At 45.1% G+C, this 20,730-nt stretch overlaps 1 protein-coding gene across 2 annotated transcripts in view; it reads right to left on the bottom strand.

The window, feature by feature from the left end:
* The window catches only part of HMG20A (high mobility group 20A), a 50,777-nt gene that overhangs the window by 13,633 nt on the left and 16,414 nt on the right, over positions 1 to 20,730 (bottom strand). Inside the window, exons 3-7 of one of the 2 annotated variants that reach the window (XM_015817989.1) lie at positions 10,649 to 10,736; positions 9,046 to 9,193; positions 8,110 to 8,319; positions 4,105 to 4,237; positions 2,852 to 2,883 (exon numbers count right to left, since the gene is read on the bottom strand). In XM_015817989.1, coding sequence (XP_015673475.1) covers positions 2,852 to 2,883; positions 4,105 to 4,237; positions 8,110 to 8,319; positions 9,046 to 9,193; positions 10,649 to 10,734 — 609 coding nt within the window. In that variant the 5' untranslated portion in view covers positions 10,735 to 10,736. The remainder of the gene's footprint in view (positions 1 to 2,851; positions 2,884 to 4,104; positions 4,238 to 8,109; positions 8,320 to 9,045; positions 9,194 to 10,648; positions 10,737 to 20,730) is intronic. The other variant, XM_015817990.1, reaches the window with a different exon arrangement.

Genomic DNA, 20,730 nt, shown 5'->3' with positions numbered 1-20,730 from the left:
CCGATCACCAGAGCTGCAAAAGACCAGTTAGAAATGAAAAGAGATCTTGATACTTGGGATACCAAAACAGGGAGGAGGGGGGGTGTTCTCTCCTTGGCTTAGCATCACACAATCCCAACAATGTTTTCTCTTAAGGTTTGAGACTAGATTTTGCAGAATCTTAACCAACTGGTCCAGCAAGGGACAGGACTGAGGTTACAGTAACGTTTTGTCTATGGGATGGTATTTCATTCTATTTAAGATGGCATTATTAACTATATGGGGCCTCAATGTCCCTTCAATTAATTCCGGTGACGCTTAATGAGAAAAGAATCAGCTCCGGATGTCATCGTAAAAAGGAAGATATTTACCTGATGGTCATGGGTAGCTGGGCGTGTTCCTTCTGAAACAGACAGAGGAGGAGTCAATTCACTATGTGTTTACAATGACTGCCGTGTCCCAGGATCATGGGATCACCATTGGCCACATTCCCAGCCCGTTCTGACATGCAAAGTCAATGGGGGACGTCTGGAGTGGCCTAATGACAGCACAATTCGCTTAACAACTGCAGAAAAGGTCATAAAATTGGAGGGGGGGTGTGTTCATTTAACAGCCACCTTGCTTAGCCACCATAGTTCTGACCCCAACCGTAGTTGTTAAGTTAATGAGTACCTGTAATTGATGCACATATGCAGGTGTAGATGTAGGTAAATAAAAAGAAAACAAGATATTTGCTGAAAATCTGACAGAAACACCACTCAGAAGGAAATCCATCTGAGAGAGTAAGAACTTAACTAGTATTACTAAATATAAGAAATCAACCCAGACAACACGTTGTTTACTAAGCACTAATGAAATGTAACAAATAGAAAATCAATAAAATATTATTTTTTTTAAAAAAAGGAGGAGGAGGAAATCCATCTGCTTCTGCAGTCCAGGAAGGAGACAGCAACCCAGCCAGACACCAGTTGTAGCTTTTAGGAGCTTCAACTGCAACCATGCAACCTTCTGGCCATCAGCGTCCTTTGCTCAGAAAGCGCAGATCTTCGAGAAGGTGCCGAGAAATAAAACAGTTGTGGCTTATGGTCTGCAGGGTCCCGATACCTGTATGGTTATCGTGCACAACCTAATGCACGAAAAAAGAACAAGCGGATCTACAATAACGTCCCTCAGACAGGATGTGAGTATTCCTCGCCTTACAACAGTTCACTTAGTGACCATTCAAAGTTATGACGGCACTGAAAAAAGGGACTTATGGCCGTTTTTCACACGTGCAGCATCCCCGTAGTCACGTGGTCAAAACTCAGCCACTGGGCAACTGACTCACATTTACGACGGCTGCAATATCCCAGGGTCCTGTGATCTCCTTTTGCGACCTTCTGACAGGCAAAGTCAACGGGGAAGCCCAGTTCACTTAACAACTGCAGTGGTTCACTTACAAACTGTTGCAAGCAAGGTCGTAAAATGGGGCAAAACTCACTTAACGACTGTCTCGCTTAGCAAGGGAAATGTTGGGCTCCATTGCGGCTGCAAGTCAAGGACGGCCCGTGTTGCCATGGAGTGAGCCTGAAGGAGTGGCCCCGCGTGTAATGCCATACCTTGCCGATGTGATTTGCCTTTCTGTCTGTCCTGGGTTTTCCTGCTAAAGACCTTGTATGCCTCCGTCTTCTGGTACTGCTCCAGCTCCTTCATGTAGCGCTCCTTATCTCTGTCGGCTTCGTCAAGGTAGCGCTGCAAGGAGAGAACAATCACTGCTCTGTTCTTGGTCAACTGGCTGAGGAAGCCAGAGAGTTGAAATTCAGCCCCCGTCCCTGGCTCCCCAACGAATGTAAAGCGGGGCTGAATACTCAGGAGCTGGCATCGTTAAAAAGCAGCAGAATCCCCTTCCGATACCGCCCATCTGTTAACCTCAGCCCAGAGTTCGGCATTTTGTTCATGGATCCTCAGTTGTGACCTGCTTCAGGATGTGGGCTGTGCCTGTCATTTCTTGCATGCACAAAGCAATCCTACAAGTCTCCCTGTGACGGGCCGTGAGTAACTCAGAATAGATCAGTCTGAGCATGGAGTGTCTGCACCTCTGGCTTTACTCTGGGGTTAAACTGCAGAAATGTTGGGAAAGAGGGAAAATACAAATAGAGGATGGATGGATGCACAGGTGGGTGGATGGATGGGAGGGAGATATAGATGATGGGTGAATGGATGGATGGGGAGGGAGGGAGGGAGACATGGATGGATGGATGATATGTATGCATGTATGTGTGTATGGACGGATGGGAGGGAGGGGAGGGAGATATAGATATAGATATGTGTATGTTGTATCAAAATAATCACGCTCACCAAGAGAAGTTTAAAATGTTTAAAAGCAGTTAAAAGTTTAAAAGCAATTAAAACACTGTTTAAAAATAAAGGCAACCAAGCTTTCGTCGGGCTCTCCCGACATCATCAGGTCACCCTGAATGGTCACCCTGATGATGTCGGGAGAGCCCGACGAAAGCTTGGTTGCCTTTATTTTTAAACAGTGNCCGATCACCAGAGCTGCAAAAGACCAGTTAGAAATGAAAAGAGATCTTGATACTTGGGATACCAAAACAGGGAGGAGGGGGGGTGTTCTCTCCTTGGCTTAGCATCACACAATCCCAACAATGTTTTCTCTTAAGGTTTGAGACTAGATTTTGCAGAATCTTAACCAACTGGTCCAGCAAGGGACAGGACTGAGGTTACTGTAACGTTTTGTCTATGGGATGGTATTTCATTCTATTTAAGATGGCATTATGAACTATATGGGGCCTCAATGTCCCTTCAATTAATTCCGGTGACGTTTAATGAGAAAAGAATCAGCTCTGGATGTCATCGTAAAAAGGAAGGTATTTACCTGATGGTCATGGGTAGCTGGGCGTGTTCCTTCTGAAACAAGACAGAGGAGGAGTCAATTCACTATGTGTTTACAATGACTGCCGTGTCCCAGGATCATGGGATCACCATTGGCCACATTCCCAGCCCATTCTGACATGCAAAGTCAATGGGGGACGTCAGGAATGGCCTAACGACAGCACAATTCACTTAACAACTGCAGAAAAGGTCATAAAATTGGAGGGGGTGTTCACATAACAGCCACCTTGCTTAGCCACCATAGTTCTGACCCCAACCGCAGTTGTTAAGTTAATGAGTATCTGTAATTGTTGCACATATGCAGGTGTAGATGTAGGTAAATAAAAAAAACAGAAGATATTTGCTGAAAATCTGACAGAAACACCACTCAGAAAGAAATCCATCTGAGAGAATAAGAACTTAACTAGTATTACTAAATATAAGAAATCAACCCAGACAACACATTGTTTACTAAGCACTAATAAAATGTAAAAAATAGAAAATCAATAAAATATTATTTTAAAAAGGAGGAGGAGAAAATCCATCTGCTTCTGCAGTCCAGGAAGGAGACAGCAACCCACCCAGACACCGAGGAATCCTCCTGCCACCCATCTCGGCATCTTATCACGTCAGCAGTTGTAGCTTTTAGGAGCTTCAACTGCAACCATGCAACCTTCTGGCCATCAGTGTCCTTTGCTCAGAAAGCGCAGATCTTCGAGAAGGTGCCGAGAAATAAAACAGTTGTGGCTTATTGTCTGCAGGGTCCCAATACCTGTATGGTTATCGTGCACAACATAATGCACGAAAAAAGAACAAGTGGATCTACAATAGCGTCCCTCAGACAGGATATGAGTATTCCTCGCCTTCGTTTAGTGACCGTTCGAAGTTATGACGGCACTGGAAAAAGAGACTTATGGCCATTTTTCACACGTGCAGCATCCCCATGGTCACGTGGTCAAAACTCAGCCATTGGGCAACCGACTCACATTTACGACGGGTGCAATATCCCAGGGTCCTGTGATCTCCTTTTGCGACCTTCTGACAGGCAAAGTCAACGGGGAAGCCCGGTTCACTTAACAACTGCAGTGGTTCACTTACAAACTGTAGCAAGCAAGGTTGCAAAATGGGGCAAAACTCAGTTAACGACTGTCTCGCTTAGCAAGGAAAATGTTGGGCTCCGTTGCGGCTGCAAGTCAAGGACGGCCCATGTTGCCATGGAGTGAGCCTGAAGGAGTGGCCCCGCGTGTAATGCCATACCTTGCCGATGTGATTTGCCTTTCTGTCTGTCCTGGGTTTTCCTGCTAAAGACCTTGTACGCCTCCGTCTTCTGGTACTGCTCCAGCTCCTTCATGTAGCGCTCCTTATCTCTGTCGGCTTCGTCAAGGTAGCGCTGCAAGGAGAGAACAATCACTGCTCTGTTCTTGGTCAACTGGCTGAGGAAGCCAGAGAGTTGAAATTCAGCCCCCGTCCCAGGCTCCCCAACGAATGTAAAGCGGGGCTGAATACTCAGAGCTGGCCTGGTTAAAAAGCAGCAGAGTCCCCTTCCGATACCGCCCATCTGTTAACCTCAGCCCAGAGTTTGGCATTTTGTTCATGGATCCTCAGTTGTGACCTGCTTCAGGATGTGGGCTGTGCCTGTCATTTCTTGCATGCACAAAGCAATCCTACAAGTCTCCCTGTGACGGGCCGTGAGTAACTCAGAATAGATCAGTCTGAGCGTGGAGTGTCTGCACCTCTGGCTTTACTCTGGGGTTAAACTGCAGAAATGTTGGGAAAGAGGGAAAATAGAAATAGAGGATGGATGGATGGATGGATGGATGGATGGATGGATGGATGGATGGATGGATGGATGGGAGATATGGATGGATGGATGGATGGATGGATGGATGGATGGATGGATGGATGGATGGGAGATATGGATGGATGGATGGATGGATGGATGGATGGATGGATGGATGGGAAGGAGATATAGATGATGGGTGAATGAATGGATGGATGGGGAGGGAGCTATAGATGATAGATGGATGAATGGATGGATGGATGGATGGATTGTTGGATGGGGAGGGAGGGAGACATGGATGGATGGATGGATGGATGGATGATATGTATGCATGTATGTGTGTATGGACGGATGGGAGGGAGGGAGATATAGATGGATGATGGATGGATGGATGGGGAGAGGGAGGAAGGGAGATATAGATGAATGGATGGGGAGGGAGGAAGATATAGATGATGGATGGATGGATGGATGGATGGATGGATGGATGGATGGACGGATGAGGTAGGGAGGGAGATATAGGTGATAGATGGAGGGAGGGAGGGAGGGAGATATAGATGGATGATAGATAGATAGATAGATAGATAGATAGATAGATAGATGATAGATAGATAGATAGATAGATAGATAGATAGATAGATAGATAGATAGATAGATAGATAGATAGATAGATAGATAGATAGATAGATATAAAGATATAAAAGGTGGTGGAATAAATGAAGAACAGAAGACGCTTATCGCAGGTTTAATTGTACATCTGTTCTCCTGCCTCTGTATGGGATGAATCAAGCATAAAAGTTTAGCTTTCCTATCAGCAACATGTTTGAATCTAGTTCTAAAAAAAATCATATCAAAGTTTGCCTGGAGCGGCCTGTCACTGTGCCTTAATGAATGGAGCCGGGCTGCAAAACTCTTCAAAGGGAGCCCTTAACGTGCAAAGAGCTTCAAAAACAGACCTGAGCGTGCAGAGAAAGGATGGGGCCTTTTCGGATTAAAAACGCCTCTCCCCTCTCCTTCCTCTCCAAATTTGTTCCGTCGTTTAGAAATCGGGGAGGCACAAGGAAAAGGTGAGCAGTGACAGCAGAACGGAAGAGCAAAGGGACTCGGCTTCCACCTGCCCACAAGCCACAACGCAAGTGTGTCCTTGGTGCGTTGAGGCAATTTTTCAGTGGAGTCAGCAGCGCCACACCCAAAATCCCCCGGGATGCCCTGCATTTCTCTATATCGCTAAGGTGCGGCCTGAATATCGAATCCCTTGCAAAGTGCGCTCAAAGGAAGCAAAACGGCAACAGGCATCAAGCACAGCTAGTCCCCGACTTAACAACAGTTCACTTAGTGACCATTCGAACTTACAACAGCCCTGGGAAAAAAGCGACTTGCAGCCATTTTTCACACCTACAACCGTCGCGGCCTCCCCGGGGTCACGTGATTTAAATTCAGATTGCTTGGCAGCTGACTCACATTTATGACGGTTGCAGCGTCCCGGACTCACCCGCTCCCCTTTTGTGACCTTCTGACAAAGCAAAATCAACAGGGAGAGCGGGTTCACTTAACGGCCGCGTTACTAATCTGAGGAACTGCAGCAACTCCCTTAGCAAAGGGGGCGAGAAACGTCGTCAGAACTCGCTTCGCGCCTGTCTCCGAGAGCAACATAAATTTGGGGGCTCCATTGTGGTCGTAAGGCGAGGACTACCCGCAAAGTGACAAGTGAGGGATCAAGGTCCTATTGCTAAAGGAGGGGTCCTTGGTGCCCTCTGAGCTTGGCTGTGCTTTGCAAATCTCCCGAGTCCTGTCAGTGGCCTTTTTTTGGACTTGCCAGTCACGGCGTGACACGCTTTGTGTTTATCATGTTGCTCCTGTTTGACTCCTTTGTCCACCAAACCGACTTATTTCCCAAGCTTGCAAGCCACTCAGGAAGGAAAACTGCTAACCTGACATCTTCTGTCCCAGATACACAACAGAAAGCCCTTCGGAGTTCAAGGCCTTACTTTTGAGGAGACCCAGGCGGGATGCCGGTGCCAGAAACACTGCTGGAAGCCACAGCCAGCTTCCGACAAACCAATTCGCTCAAGGAAGCATGTTAGCCTGTCAGCCAGCACCCCACAAACCTCCTTTGGGTTTCGTCCTTCTTTTGACGAAAAAGAAGAGTGAGGCAAGGCTCCCCATTATGAGTGGGGTTTTTCTCTACCTCCTTTCTAAATGGGGAGATGAATGATCCCTTTGTGCCTTCAATCTGCATGCCGCTCAGATCTGTTCTTTCAGTTGTATCTGTTTTGCCCGGGACGCCGGCTGTACCGATGAATGCAACGTGGCATCGTTCCATCAGCCTGCCTCGCCATTTCCCCACACTCCCTCTGGAAAGGAATGTCCTATTCCTACCTGCCATGCTCCACAGTTGTCTCCTGAAGGCTAAAGGGCTGCATTATGTTCTGGGGAAACTACAGGTCCACGAGGAAAGCGTTTTCAGAAAGCACCCTACCCTAGCAGAGAGTATCTGTAGCTGAGGTTTCAACTGTGGGATACTTGGTGCTGAGCTTGGTGGTTTTCTCGCAGACGTTTCATGACCCAGCTAAGTAACATCATCAGTAATAGAAGGGAGTGGGGTTCACTCTCTGTTTATATTCAGTGGCTTGCCCTGTCAGTGTGGGTGGGAGTGATCTTGCTGGTTCCTTGGTTAGGTTGTTGTTTACAGACAGGAGGAAGAAGAGGAGGAGGGCTGAGGGGACCTTGGTGCTCTCTGAGCTTGGTTGTTTTCTTGCAGACGTTTTATGACCCAACTAGGTAACATCATCAGTGCTAGAAGGAAGTGGAGAAGAGGAAGAGGAGGAGGAAGAGGAGGAGGAGGAGATTGTGGGGTCCTTGGTGCCCTCTGAGCTTGGTTGTTTTCTTGCAGACGTTTCGTGACCCAACCAGGTAACATCATCAGTGCAAGAAAGGAATGGGGTTTGAGGAGGAGGAAGAGGAAGAGGAGGAGGAAGAGGAGGAGGAGGAGGACTGAGGGGTCCTTGGTGCTCTCTGAGCTTGGTTGTTTTCTTGAGGACGTTTCGTGACCCAACTAGGTAACATCATCAGTGCTAGAAGGAAGTGGAGAAGAGGAGGAAGAGGAAGGAGAGGAGGAGGAGGAGGAGGAGGAGGAGGAGGAAAAGGAGGACTGAGGGGTCCTTGGTGCCCTCTGAGCTTGGTCGTTTTCTTGCAGACGTCTCATGACCCAACTAGGTAACATCATCAGTGCTATGGATTGAATCCTTGGATTTTTTTTTGTCTTTGGTTCCCCCAAAGAAGTCGAGGATGCCATCAAATGCCATGAAAAAAAAAAAAGGCTCTCCAACCTTGGCCCCTTTGAAGACTTGTGGACTTATAGGTTTTAAACCAGAGCTGGCTGGGGAATTCTGGGAGCTGAAGTCCACAGGTCTTCAAAGGGGCCAAGGTTGGAGACGCCCTGCCACAAAACATTCCCTCACATGGAAAGGCGAAGACAGCAGTACCCGTTTCTCCTCCGGCGGGAGTTTGCTCCATTCGTTGCCCAACATCCGGGTGATTTCTGGAAACGGGACTTCGGGTCTCTTGGCGCGAAGCTGCTCCCGGCGCTCGTTCATAAACCTGACGTAGCCCGTGAGGGGGGACTTGGGGGCATTGCTGTCCCTTAAAGGCTTCTTCCTCTTCCGCCCTTTAGACCAGCTTCCTCTCTTGGCGCTCTGCGGTAGGAGAAAATTCAGACACCGATCGCTCGTTTTAGACAGGACATTATCACCTCCCCGGTTTCTACAAGCTGCAGGCAGTCCTCGACTTACCACCACAAGGGAGCTCCAGATTTCCGCCGCTAAGCCGGACGGTTGTCAAGTGAGTTTTGCCCCATTTTACCCCCTTCCTTTGCCACCGCTCTTAAGCGAATCGCTGCAGTTCAGACGGCCGTTAAGCGAACCTGGCTTCCCCATTGACTTTGCTCGTCAGAAGGTCGCAAAAGGGGGGGGAGTGTCCCGTGATCCCGGGACTCTGCGACCGTCACAATGTAAGAGTCAGTTGCTAAACCTCCAAATTTTGATCGCGTGACCCCGGGGATGTTGCGACGGTCGTACGGGTGGAAAACGGTCGTTATGTCCCCTTTTTTTTTTTTCCAGTGCCGGTGTAATTTCAAATGGTCACTAAACGCACTGTCGTAAGTCGAGGACTCCCTGCACCGAAGGCTTTAATGCGCCTATTTCGAAAGACAGCTTCTGCTCCAGCCCAATCCTCAGAACCTGCTAGGGATCTATTTGTGGATGGCATCCCATGACACCGAGCCCCCTGCGGTAGGGCAGGAGGGCTAGAATTAAAATATTAAACAATCGGCTCTCCATTCATTGAGGAAGAAAAGATGAATGGAGAGAACGGGCGGGCGGAGGAGGAAATCTTTGAGAAGCCTTCCAGTCGCTTCCGCTCACCTCCTCCTCGGCCCTCAGTTCGCTATGTTCAGCTTTATGAAATGACTCATTGCGCAACAGTTGGCTTTGCAAGACGTCTTCGGCAAAATCTGGATGGCTGGCAGGCTGGGAGGCGCTGCCACCGCACGATCCTTCTGAATGATTTACCCTGAAAGAGAGAGAGAGAGAGAGAGGAAAAAAGTGTCAGATAATCATCGGAAATACTCCCACTCTCGTTGCCTCAAGACAGAGCTACTCCGGCGCAAATTTGCCCCATCCGCCAGGCCTCCAAAATGGCACAACTGGGAAATGTTTGGAGATGAGCATGGCAAAGAGCAGCTGATAAGGGCCCCTGAATGGCAAAAAAGTTGCCTTTGCTCCTTGCAGGCGATTTCTGATCTCAACAGGGTGCATTATCAGGGAAAATAAATTTTGTTTGTAATTAAGAGCAGAAGCTCCGTGTCTTCGCCGTGTTGTGAAGGGCTGAAATCTTCAGAGGAAGGACCAAAGGCAGAAACAGTGTTCTATTATTCAGTAGGTTTCAGACAACATTTCTAACTCTGATGATGATGCTAGCTTTGATCTACACTGCTCTCGTTTTTTGCTTTCATTTATTGTCACACCACTGCTGGCTGTTGCACTGGGGGGGGGGGGGGAGGAAGGATTTTTTTTTTCTTTTAGAATCAAAACAACCTTGGAGGGATATGACACACCACAGCGTGTTCCACGGCGTTCAGAGCCCTTAATAAATTGCTGGGCGCAGCACATTTGTCTCTCTGAAACCAGCTCACAAGGAAACGCATGCACTGCAGCTTCCATGGCTTGGGGCTTGGGTGTTCTCTCCCTTTTCCCCCATCAGGTCAGAGCTGGAGAAAGGTAGGCGACAAACAGGCCAAATAAATCCTTTTTTTTTTTTTCATTCCTTCCCTACAAATCCAGAAAGATCTTAGGCCTGACCTAAAAAAGAACCAGTCAGAGAAAGTGGCCAAACTCGTTTAATGCCACTGTAATTCAGAATAACAGAATAAAGAGTTGGGAGGGACCTTGGAGATCTTCTAGTCCAACCCCCTGCTCAAGACCCTGTACCATTCCAGACAAATGGCTGTCCAGTCTCTTCTTAGAAACCTCTAGGGATGGAGCACCCACAACTTCTGGAGGCAGGTTGTTCCACTGGTTAATTGTTCTAACTGTCAGGAAGTTTCTCCTTAGTTCTAGGTTGCTTCTCTCCTTCACTGGTCTCCATCCGTTGCTTCTTGTCCTCCTTTTAGGCACTTTGGAGAATAAGTTCACTCCCTCTTCTTTGAGATAACTCCTCAAATATTGGAACACTGCTATCATGTCATCCTCTAGTCCTTCTCTTCATTAAACTAGACATACTCAATTCCTGCAACCGTTCTCCGTATGTTTTAGCCTCCAGCCCACTAAACATCTTTGTTGCTCTTCTCTGCACTCTTTCAAATCCCACTAGAGTTTAAATGCTTATTTTACTGCCTGTGAAAAATCTAAAAGTGGTGAGAACTGGAAGACAACTCTTATTTCCTGTGTACTGATCAAGTTGGGAAAAGAGACGAGACGGCAGAGGTTAAGTATGCAACAGCCTAAAGTTGGACAATAAATTGCTCACCCAGGTGGAACATCGATGTTCTCTTTTAAGCCATCGTCTTCTTGAATACGTGACGAAGGAAATGCGCTGCTCATCGGATTCTCCATTACTGTTACGAAAGGAAATGGAGAGGCAATTTTCATATTAGTGTCTAATCTCCATCATCTTGGCCATCCTTGTCTCATGCAGTCATTTGTATTCCAATGATCAGCTGGCAACTTTCAGGAATGGGTCGGAGTTTGCTATGGCAGTTACAGAGCACTTCCCAATATTACATGTAGTGGGAAGACTAAATGGAGCTATAAACACGTCAGAACACCCATGAGACACCAATCCACATCAGTTAAGCCAGAAGGGGGAAATGGAAAGGACAACCACCATCACAGAATATTCCTTGGCTGAACACTTTATTCCCTGCTCCGCAGAGCCATAACCGTCCTTCTGGAAAACTCCTCGTTTGCTTTAAATAATATGATTTTCTATGACTGTTTCAGAAATGTTGCTATCCTGAAACCGCAGCCTACGTGATTGTGATAAATAAGTAAATATTTATGCGTCTACTTTCCTCCTTATCCTCCTCTCCTTCCTTGGGTGGGATTTTACATTGCAAATTCCGCAGCCGAGGGGCTTGTTATTTCATCTTCACGCCCACTGGTGCTGCTATGTGAATAATAAATGCAAAGCGAAGGCAAGAGCTTTTTATGGGGAACAATTAAATTCTATTTTATAGCAGTCAATAAAGAGCAGAGGGAAAAAGAGAAAGGGGATGGATACTGTCCCAATTCAAAAAAAAAAAAATCTCCAAATGAGAAGGGATTAATTTTTGTCCCAGCAATCATCAGTATGATTCCGAATGAATTCCCCCCTATGAATACAATACAGCTAATCCTTGAGTTACAACCACAATTGAGCCCAACATTTTGTTGCTAAGTAAAACATTGCAACCATAAGAAATATGAACCGATTGCCAAGGGCCTGGATTTTGATCGCGGAACCAAAGGGATGCTGCAACGGTCCTAAGCGTGAAAAACGGCCGTTAAGTCACTTTTTCCAGTGCCGTTGCAACTTCAAACGGCCACTAAATGAATAAGTCAAAGACTACCTGTATTTGGCTGCCCCAAATCCATCCACAGTCCCATATTTTAGAGTACTGTAATTGCCAGACCTAACTATAGATGAGAAGCCGCTGTTATTTATACAGGCTCCCGAGCTACCCTCACATTTCAATCCTCTGGGTATTAGGAAACACGTTACAAGTATAGAAGGGTTACCAAAAAAGGAAAAGAAGAAAGAAAGAAAGAAAGAAAGAAAGAAAGAAAGAAAGAAAGAAAGAAAGAAAGAAAGAAAGAAAGAAAGAAAGAAAGAAAGAAAGAAAGAATAATTGTGTAATGCGTAGCAATCGATAGCGAAAACAAAAGAAAAAATGGCAATGACGTCTGTGGGAAAGACGCAGGTGGAATTTGCCAAGACATTCCTGTTTCTCTTCTGTCTCTTGGAAATGGCCTCTTCCCGAGCCTGAAGGAAAAGGGAGCCGGTTAGTTTCAAGCATCTTCGGAGATGCCTCTGAGCTTCAGGTGGGCTGCGGGAAAATGCTCCCTTCACCTGTTCCAATCCAGCAAGCCGCACTGGAGAGCAAGGCAGGGGATAAATGCATCGTTTTAGGGGCCCACAATGGAGCCCACATTTTCTGAGACATCTGTGAAGCGAATTTTGCCCCGTTTCATGACCTTCCTTACCACAGTCATTAAGGGGACCACTGCAGTTTTGAGTGTCACACGGTTATGAAGTGAATCAGCCCCCCCCCCCATTGACTCTGAGGTCACAAAAGGGGGATCTCGTGACCCCAGGGACACTGCGTCCATCATAAATCTGAGCCAGCTGCCAAGCGTGTCTGAATTTTGATCGCCTGACCCCGGGAATGCTGCAACGGGGGCAGGTGTGAAAAACGGTCATGAGTCCCGTTTTTCAGCGCCACTGTAACTTCGAACGGTCACTAAACAAGCTGTTGTAAGTCAAGGACTGCCTGTATATCCTTTCAAGGAAGCATTGATGTAATGTCCAAGCTGGGGGGGGGGGAATCAATCCAAGGTGCAAGTGAAAGAGACGCCACCATCCTGCAGGGAAGAGGGCCGTCCTAGCCAAACTTTTATTTACTGTCTGAAGAAGGGAGTGGTGAGGTGTTGTGCTAATTAACCAACATCATCTGGCTGGGATGCAAGAAAACAATTTGTTCCACCCCACTCCCACCCCCGAAAGAAGCAAGATAAATGTTCCTAAGCTACCTTATATTAATATTAATAATATTAATATCATTATTATTATTATTATTATTATTATTATTATTAATAATAATAATAATAGTTGGAAGGGGCCTTGGAGGTCATCTAGTCCAACCCCCTGCTCAGGCAGGAAACCCTATGGGATTTTCCCATGTATTTTACCAGGAAACACAGATAGGGCGGGCTCCAAAACTCAAAACCCTCCTAAGCATACCAATGCGCTACGAATCCATTGGCGATGTCCATTTTGCTCTCCGAGTTCATGGGGACCTAACCCTAGCCCTAAGTGGGTTTTTCCCCTATACCATTTTGGACAAATGGCTGTCCAGTCGCTTCTGAAAAATTTCCAGTGTTGGAGCACCCACCGCTTCTGGAGGCAGGTTGTTCCATTGATTAATTGTTCTAACTGTCAGGAAGTTTCTCCTTAGTTCTAGGTTGCTTCACTCGTTGGTCAGTTTCCACCTGTTGCTTCTTGTCCTGCCTTCAGGCGCTTTGGAGAATAGCTTGACTCCCTCTTCTTTGGGGCAGCCCCTGAGATACTGGAAGGCTGCTATCCTGTTCCCCCTCATCCTTCTCTTCATTAAACTAGACATACCCAATTCCAGCAACCGTTCCTTACATGTTTTAGCCTCTAGTCCTCTAATCATCTTAGTTGCTCTTCTCTGTACTCTTTCTAGAGTCTCAGCATCTTTTTTACATCGTGGTGACCAAAACTGGATGCAGGATTCCAAGTGCGGCCTTACCAAGGACTTGTAAAGTGGTATTAACACTTCAGGTGATCTTGATTCTATCCCTCTGTTAATGCAGCCTAACACTGTTTTTGGTTTGGTTTAGTTCCTGAAAGTCAGAAGGATGAAAAAGCATATAATAGGGTCCTTATGGTTTGGTTTGGTTTCCTTATTTTGTTTTCCAATTTTATGTATGTCGCTTTGAAAGAAATCTGGCAAAGGGCTCCTTCCCCCCCCCCCATTCCTGAATACAATGCTAGGTTGCTAACGAGGACGGCAGAGTGTATTGCTCGCTCTGTTGTCAACTCAGCCCAAAATTTTGGTTATTCAGTGAATTTTACAACCTTTCTTGAACCACAGTTGTTCAATGAACCACTGCAGCTGTTAATAACACGGTCATTAAGCAAATCTGGCTTCACTTTGACTTTGACTTTTTTGACTTCACTTTGCTTGTCAGAAGGTTGCAAAAGGGGATCACACGACCCCGGGACACTGCAACCGTCATAAGTGTGAGTCAGTTCCCAAGCGTCTCAATTATGATCACGTGACCCTGGGGAAGGCTGCAACTGTCTATACCAGGGGTCTTGAAACTTGGCCCTTTTACGACTTGTGGACTTCAACTCCCAGAATTCCTCAGCCAGGCAGAGGAATTCTGGGAGTTGAAGTCCACTAGTCGTAAAAGGGCCAAGTTTGAAAACCCCTGGTCTATACATTACATTCTATACATTATATTCTGCTATCCTATACGTTATATTTCATGTTGGCCTTCAGACTTGATAAGCAACAATTCAGCGTGGGAAGCAGCTGGACACCAGCGTTACCACCGGGCAAAAGAGGCCATATAAACACAGGAAGTTAGAAGAACGCAAACTCCTTTCTTGCTTTAAAGGTTTGTTTTATTTAATCCATATGGCTGGACACTCAACAGCGAGGTCAAATATTTCTGAACGGTGGAGAAGCTATTCAACTCTTCCAACAGGCAGGATGAGGGAGGGGAGAGGGAGGGGAGGGGAGAGCTGGTTCCCACTGGAACAAGCTGGAAGAGGATTTTAAAAAAAGATGCGCAAAGGATGTGCTGGGTCAGAGGTTGCTCTGCTGCCGTTATGGGGCCTTGCAGCTGCTGCTCCCAACCCCTGGGCTGGGTGGTTTTTCAGGCCGTTCAAGGCTCTAAAACAATTTGCAGAAATTCAAGAGATGTTTATGACTGGCACCGTCTCATTATCTGGTGATGAGTTTCCCCTCTTAAATTTTGGAGCCCTCTGGGGTCAGGTGAGCAAGTGAAGGTGATGGGCTGGTTTTAGCTAGATATTTCCTTCCTGTACACTTCGTCAGGAGGAGAACAATCCTGGTCAGGATACCAAAAGGAAATAGCCTCTCTGCCCTTCCTCACTAGGATACGCTCGGAGAGGGCAGATGGAAAAGCAGTTGCACATGCACTGAAAGTGTCACGTCAGTAAAAAGTTGATGGTTTTTTCCCCCCTTAAGTACACAGGATACTGTAAATCCATTTATTTCACTGTTATGGTCCGCGCTGACTAGGTAGCTGTAGGCTTGGCTTTTTCAGAGCTTAGATGCTATACAGGTGGTCCTTGACTTACAATCAAATTTTTGTTGCTAAGTGAGACATTTGTGAAGTGAATTTTGCTCCATTTCACAACCTTTCTTGCCCCACTAGTTAAGTGAATCACTGCAGCTGTTAAATTAGTAACACAGCTGTTAAGTGACTCTGGTTTTCCCATTGACTTTGCTTATCAGAAGACAATAAACAATTAAACAGTAAGGAGATACATTCTCTAAACAATTTCTCATTTTAGAGACTGAATTGGCCTTTAATTGCAGGTAAATACTGGAAAAAAAACTCGGTCACCTCTGACACTTGGGTTCTGATCTTTTTAATTTAAGAAGGAGACGGCAGCAGCCATTTCTACCCTTAGATCTCTGCTCAAGACCTGACAGAGCTCAAAAATCATGCTGGGAAAAAAACATTAGAGAAGCTATTGAGGAAGAATGGAGATAAACAGAGCTACATACAGTAGTGGCCAAAATTGTGGAAACCTTTTGGGAAAAGTTTATTTTTGAGGTTTGATGGCTAATAACACCACTTTTATCTGGAGTAGTACCATAAAATTATATATCAATGGAAAGATAATCTAATCAAGAATGCAACACAACATAGTTTGTTCAATTATCTGTACTGTATTCTATGAAAAGTTATAACCAAATAACCAGAAAAAGGAAGCACAACTTGCTCAGGTTGATATCAGGTAGCTCTCCTTCATCTGATTGTAGCCAATGAGCATGAGTGTTTAGAGAGCCAATCAGGTGTTATCCTGTTTTGGCAATGAGCCAATCAGATCACAGTAGGATTCAGTTATTGATGTCCTGTATTGAAGCCGAGAGGAGGACATTTGTCAGTGTGTTATGTGATAGCTATCAAGTTGGTTGGAGGTGTTTTTTTTCTTTCATTTAGTGAGCTTGTAAAACGTAATAAAATTAAAATAATGGTGCAAAGAGTTGACTGGTCGCCCAGAAAGCGATGTAAAATAGTATTATTAAGTGAACAAGGCTACAGTTATAAAGAAATTAGAAGAACAATTGGTGAAAACTTAACCAAAGGTGGCATTTCTAACTGTACACTTTTCCCAAAAGGTTTCCACAATTTTGGCCACTACTGTATTAGGATCATGGCAAGAAATGACAAATATAAGAAGGAAGCAAAATGCTCTAAAATGATAATGCTATAATTCGTAAAGGGATCATTAATAGCCTGAGATTGCATGTCTTAAATTGCAGCTTACATAGACTATACTACAAATGTATAATAGGTTCATCAATCCACCTATAAATATTAAATCAGGCAGTCCACAGCTATAGGCAAACAATGGCATTTGCTCTGAAAGCCTCATTCCATTATCGTTCCTCTTTCTCTAAAATCTTGCCCTGGCGGTTTCTAATCCAGGAGCAGAGGAGAACACTGATATATAAAAAGACTGTGAGGAATCCATGGCAATAATGAAAACCACCAGCACTGCAATGTGGAGTCTAGACAAATGGCTGTAACATGACAGATCCGGCAAAGCCCAGAATAGATGTCACACATTGCAGCACTTTTTAAAAATGCTGAATGCCCTCTTATTTTCCCCCAAAAGGCTGCCAAAAAAAAAAAAGTGTCCGGACATTGGAAAGACACTCCATATTAAAGAAAAAGATACCAAACGCAATTTGGATTCCTAAGCAGGGTGCGGGGTGGAGGAGAAGGGGTTAAAAATTAAACCCACTCCAATTCGCAGTTTGTCCTTTCTTAAGGCAAAATGACTATATTTCACTTATAGAAGCAGGTTGGGACAGCTCAAGAAAATAATACTAGATTAAAGGGCACAGGCCAGCTTGGGTGCAGTCTGCAGAGAGATGAATCGAACTGAAAGAAACTGAATAATGGAATTACTAAAAAAATTAATTCAGCAGTGGGACACATCGTTTTGCCTCTGTTTTTATTCGCAAAAGAGCAAGGACAACTAGGTTTGAATGGCTGACAGAAGGGCGGCATATAAATTTAATAAATAAACAGTGCATTACAGTGGACTTTGGAGGCAACATTATCTACTGATAGAATTGTCTTATTTTTTTTTCTTAGTTTTTTTCAGTTTCCGCTAATGATCCGCCTGCCTTTCTAGAACCAGGGCACACACACGGAACATCTATTTTTAATCTCCTGGAAAATATTTTCAAGTTGGAGAACACAGAGCATCTTAACCTTGTGGGTTGCCAGCATTTAATGTTGTTTGTAGTCTGTGGACAGTCTGCTTTACTGGAAAGGGATGGCCCTGTACCGGCTCTTGTTGATTGTGAAGAAAAGGATGTATTAAGCGGAGGGCGCATTTCAAACTCAGACAATAAAAGCACATTTGCACAAAAAGAAAGCAGAGCTTGGCTGGTTGAATTATTTTCAATCCCTTTTATCAACTGAGCCCATTAAAAAAATGTCTTCCTTTTTCTGGGTAACGAAGTACAGTAACAGGGTTATTTTTTTTAAGCAGGAGGAGAAGCACTTTCTTGCCAGAGACTAAGAAGATTGTAGGCTTATATGTTTGAAGACATAATCATGCATCAATGTGTATCTGCTGCTACATACATATATACATATTACACACAAACACACACACACATATACATCTACCTACCTATCCATCCATCCATCCATCCATCATCTATCTATTGATTGATCGATCACTCTATCACTCTATCACTCTATCACTCTATCACTCTATCACTCTATCTATCTATCTATCTATCTATCTATCTATCTATCTATCTATCTATAAAATACCCAATACACTTTCCTCCTCCTATAATCCTCACAACGACAACCCTGTGAGGTAGGTTGGTCTGAGAGAAAGGAATTGTCCCAAAGTCCCCCAGCTGGCTTTCATAGTTAAAGTGGCCCTAGAATTCACAGACTTCCTCTTTTTTCTAGCCTGGTGCCTTCACACTAGACCAGGGGTAGGCAACCTTGGCTCTTTTATGACTTGTGGACTTCAACTCCCAGAATTCCTGAGCCAGCCATGCTGAGGGGAAAGGGAGAGGTTTCCAAGCTGAGCCCTGCTGACTCAGGAATTCTGGGAGCTGAAGTCCACGAGTCATAAAAGAGCCATGGTTGCCTATCCCTGCACTAGACCATACTCCATTCTGGGCTGGACAGTCACCAATATCCTATTCTTTCTCTCATAGGTGTGCAATTGGAGGAGGGGCTTTCACGTTGCAGGCTAACCCCGCCCATTTCCCAGGGGGTCCCCTGTTAATTTCTTAATAAGCCCCCAATTAGTAGTTAGCCAAAGCTTCACATGCAATTTGAAACAGGAATTGGTTTGGTTTCGGCTTCGTACACTATATAAAACTGGACATGATAGATTATAAACCACGGCTTAGCCTTGTGAAATGATTCCGGTCTAATTAATGAATTATGACTTATGGCAACGCTGAGTATCTTCAAAAGAGCTGCTTTAATTTTTGACGTACGTCTGTTACGTTCAAGCAAGCCTTAGGGAAGAGCTGACTGCACACATCTAATTACGCTCAGTAAAAAATATCTAAGGGAAAACTCTTGCCTTCTTTTTTTAACACTGATCAAAAACATCATTGTTGATTTTTATATCCCTTCAAAGAGTCCGAAATTCTTCTGTGAAGGCAGAAATATGCTCCAATGATTTGCCTGGGCTGCTTCCCATAAATGTTGTTCAGAATTCAAAACAGGACCTCCAAAGCATTTCCTGTAACCCACTTTCCTCAACAGTTGGGCACTCCGCTCATCCACGGGCAGAACGGCCATGGCCACCCCTTTCCCACCGGGTCTATGACAATTGGCCACGGACAACTGGCCACGGACAATTCACTTAGCAACATAAACGTGGGGCTCAATTGTGGTCGTGAGTTGAAGACTACCTGTGTTTATAAATATTTCTTTCCTTTGTACTAAACTGGCTATGTCCAGTCTAAGGAAGAGATGGACGCCGGTCTCTGTCAGCGACAGCTCTGATGCCAGCTAGGCTCCCTGAAATGAGACACATACCAAGTCTGCATTAGCAATAATCCTCTGGCTCATGGTATTCCCCTTTGTGCCTGTACACTGTTCTCTGAACACGCTGCGCAATCCTGCTCAGCAGCATTCTTGCTATAGGCCATGAAAACACAGCTGGCTTGTACATGAGTAAGCACGCCAAAAGCCCAGGCTTCAAAGCCCTTCGATCGCGACGGTTGGCGTGGCTACTGAAACGAGTCTATCCCGGGATCTGCGGTCAATGTGGGATTCGCTGGGGAGAACTGGTGCCCAGGCTGACGGCTCAGTTCATGCTCCTGAAAGACCAGGCAGGGAAGAAGAAGCTGGTAGCAGATTCAGACAATTATCTTGGCTTCTTTTCCCCTCCATTGACTGGCATCCCATCTTGCAGCAAATTAAAGTCTCGTCAAAAGAGAAAAACGTGCGGTTTATATAGCGTTCAACAAACATCATTTGAAGTCATACAGGATTGGCTGTATCAGATTTTTTTTTTTTTTAGTGTTCTAGGCTCTTAAGGGGTAAAACAGGGCCTTTTGGGCCTTTGATCTTAATTCCAACTTCATATTCTAAACATTAAAAAGCCAAAATCTGTTCTACCCCTTACTCTGGGATCCTCAAAAGAGCTGCAGAGGTATAGCTACAAAATGCAAAATAAGACATCGGCTACAGTCTACATATACAGCTTAACAACCCCTCAAAGGTGATAATGTAGCTCAGACTCTTTCCTTCAGCAGAATGATTTGCAAATGGACTGAGGTCAAAAGTTAGTTAACTTCAACCCTGGGCTACAAGTACTCTCTTCCATTTGATAGTTAACTCATCGGAGCAGGCCTTTGGCCACGTCTTGATCTTCCCAACTGTTCTTCCAACAGTCATTGCTACGTTCGGACTTTTGCTCATATAGGGCAGTTTTTTAGCCCCTCGCTCCAAGGCATGGTCTTGACCTCTTACAGGACATGGCTGGGCAAAGGTATGAACTTTGAGGGGTTCTGAAGCACAGAGTCATTGACGGAGATGGGCAGCAATAGAAAACAGATGATGGATAATCTGGATGGATGGATGGATGGATGGATGGATGGATGGATGGATGGATGGAGAGAGAGAGACAGACACAGAGAGACACAGACAGAGAGAGACACACAGAGAGAGAGACACAGAGAGAGAGAGAGAGAGAGAGAGAGACAGACAGACAGACAGAGAGATGGAGATGGACAGAGGGAAGATAGATTTGCATTTTGATACTTTGATGATTTAGCCAGCCAAGTCAAGCTGTGTGGATGTTGGTCCAACACTTTTATATACAGACTTCCATTCTCTTGGCTGTTTAATCATTATTATTATTATATTATTATTATATTTAAATTTATATCCCGCCCTTCTCCTCGCGGATTCAGGGCGGCTGACAATCAATTAAAATACATAAATGACAATTACAGATTTAAAATTAATTAAAAAGAAATATTTTAAACATAGTCCAATTAAAATATAATTAAAACCCCTCTAAAAATTACCCTAGGCCAGTCCTGCAAGCTGGAATAACCA

Source organism: Protobothrops mucrosquamatus, unplaced genomic scaffold, assembly GCF_001527695.2.
Source record: "Protobothrops mucrosquamatus isolate PMUCROS unplaced genomic scaffold, P.Mucros_1.0 scaffold660, whole genome shotgun sequence".
Taxonomy (NCBI): domain Eukaryota; kingdom Metazoa; phylum Chordata; class Lepidosauria; order Squamata; family Viperidae; genus Protobothrops; species Protobothrops mucrosquamatus.
Note: the sequence above shows the minus strand (reverse complement) of the source record. Positions and strands in the feature narration are given on the sequence as shown.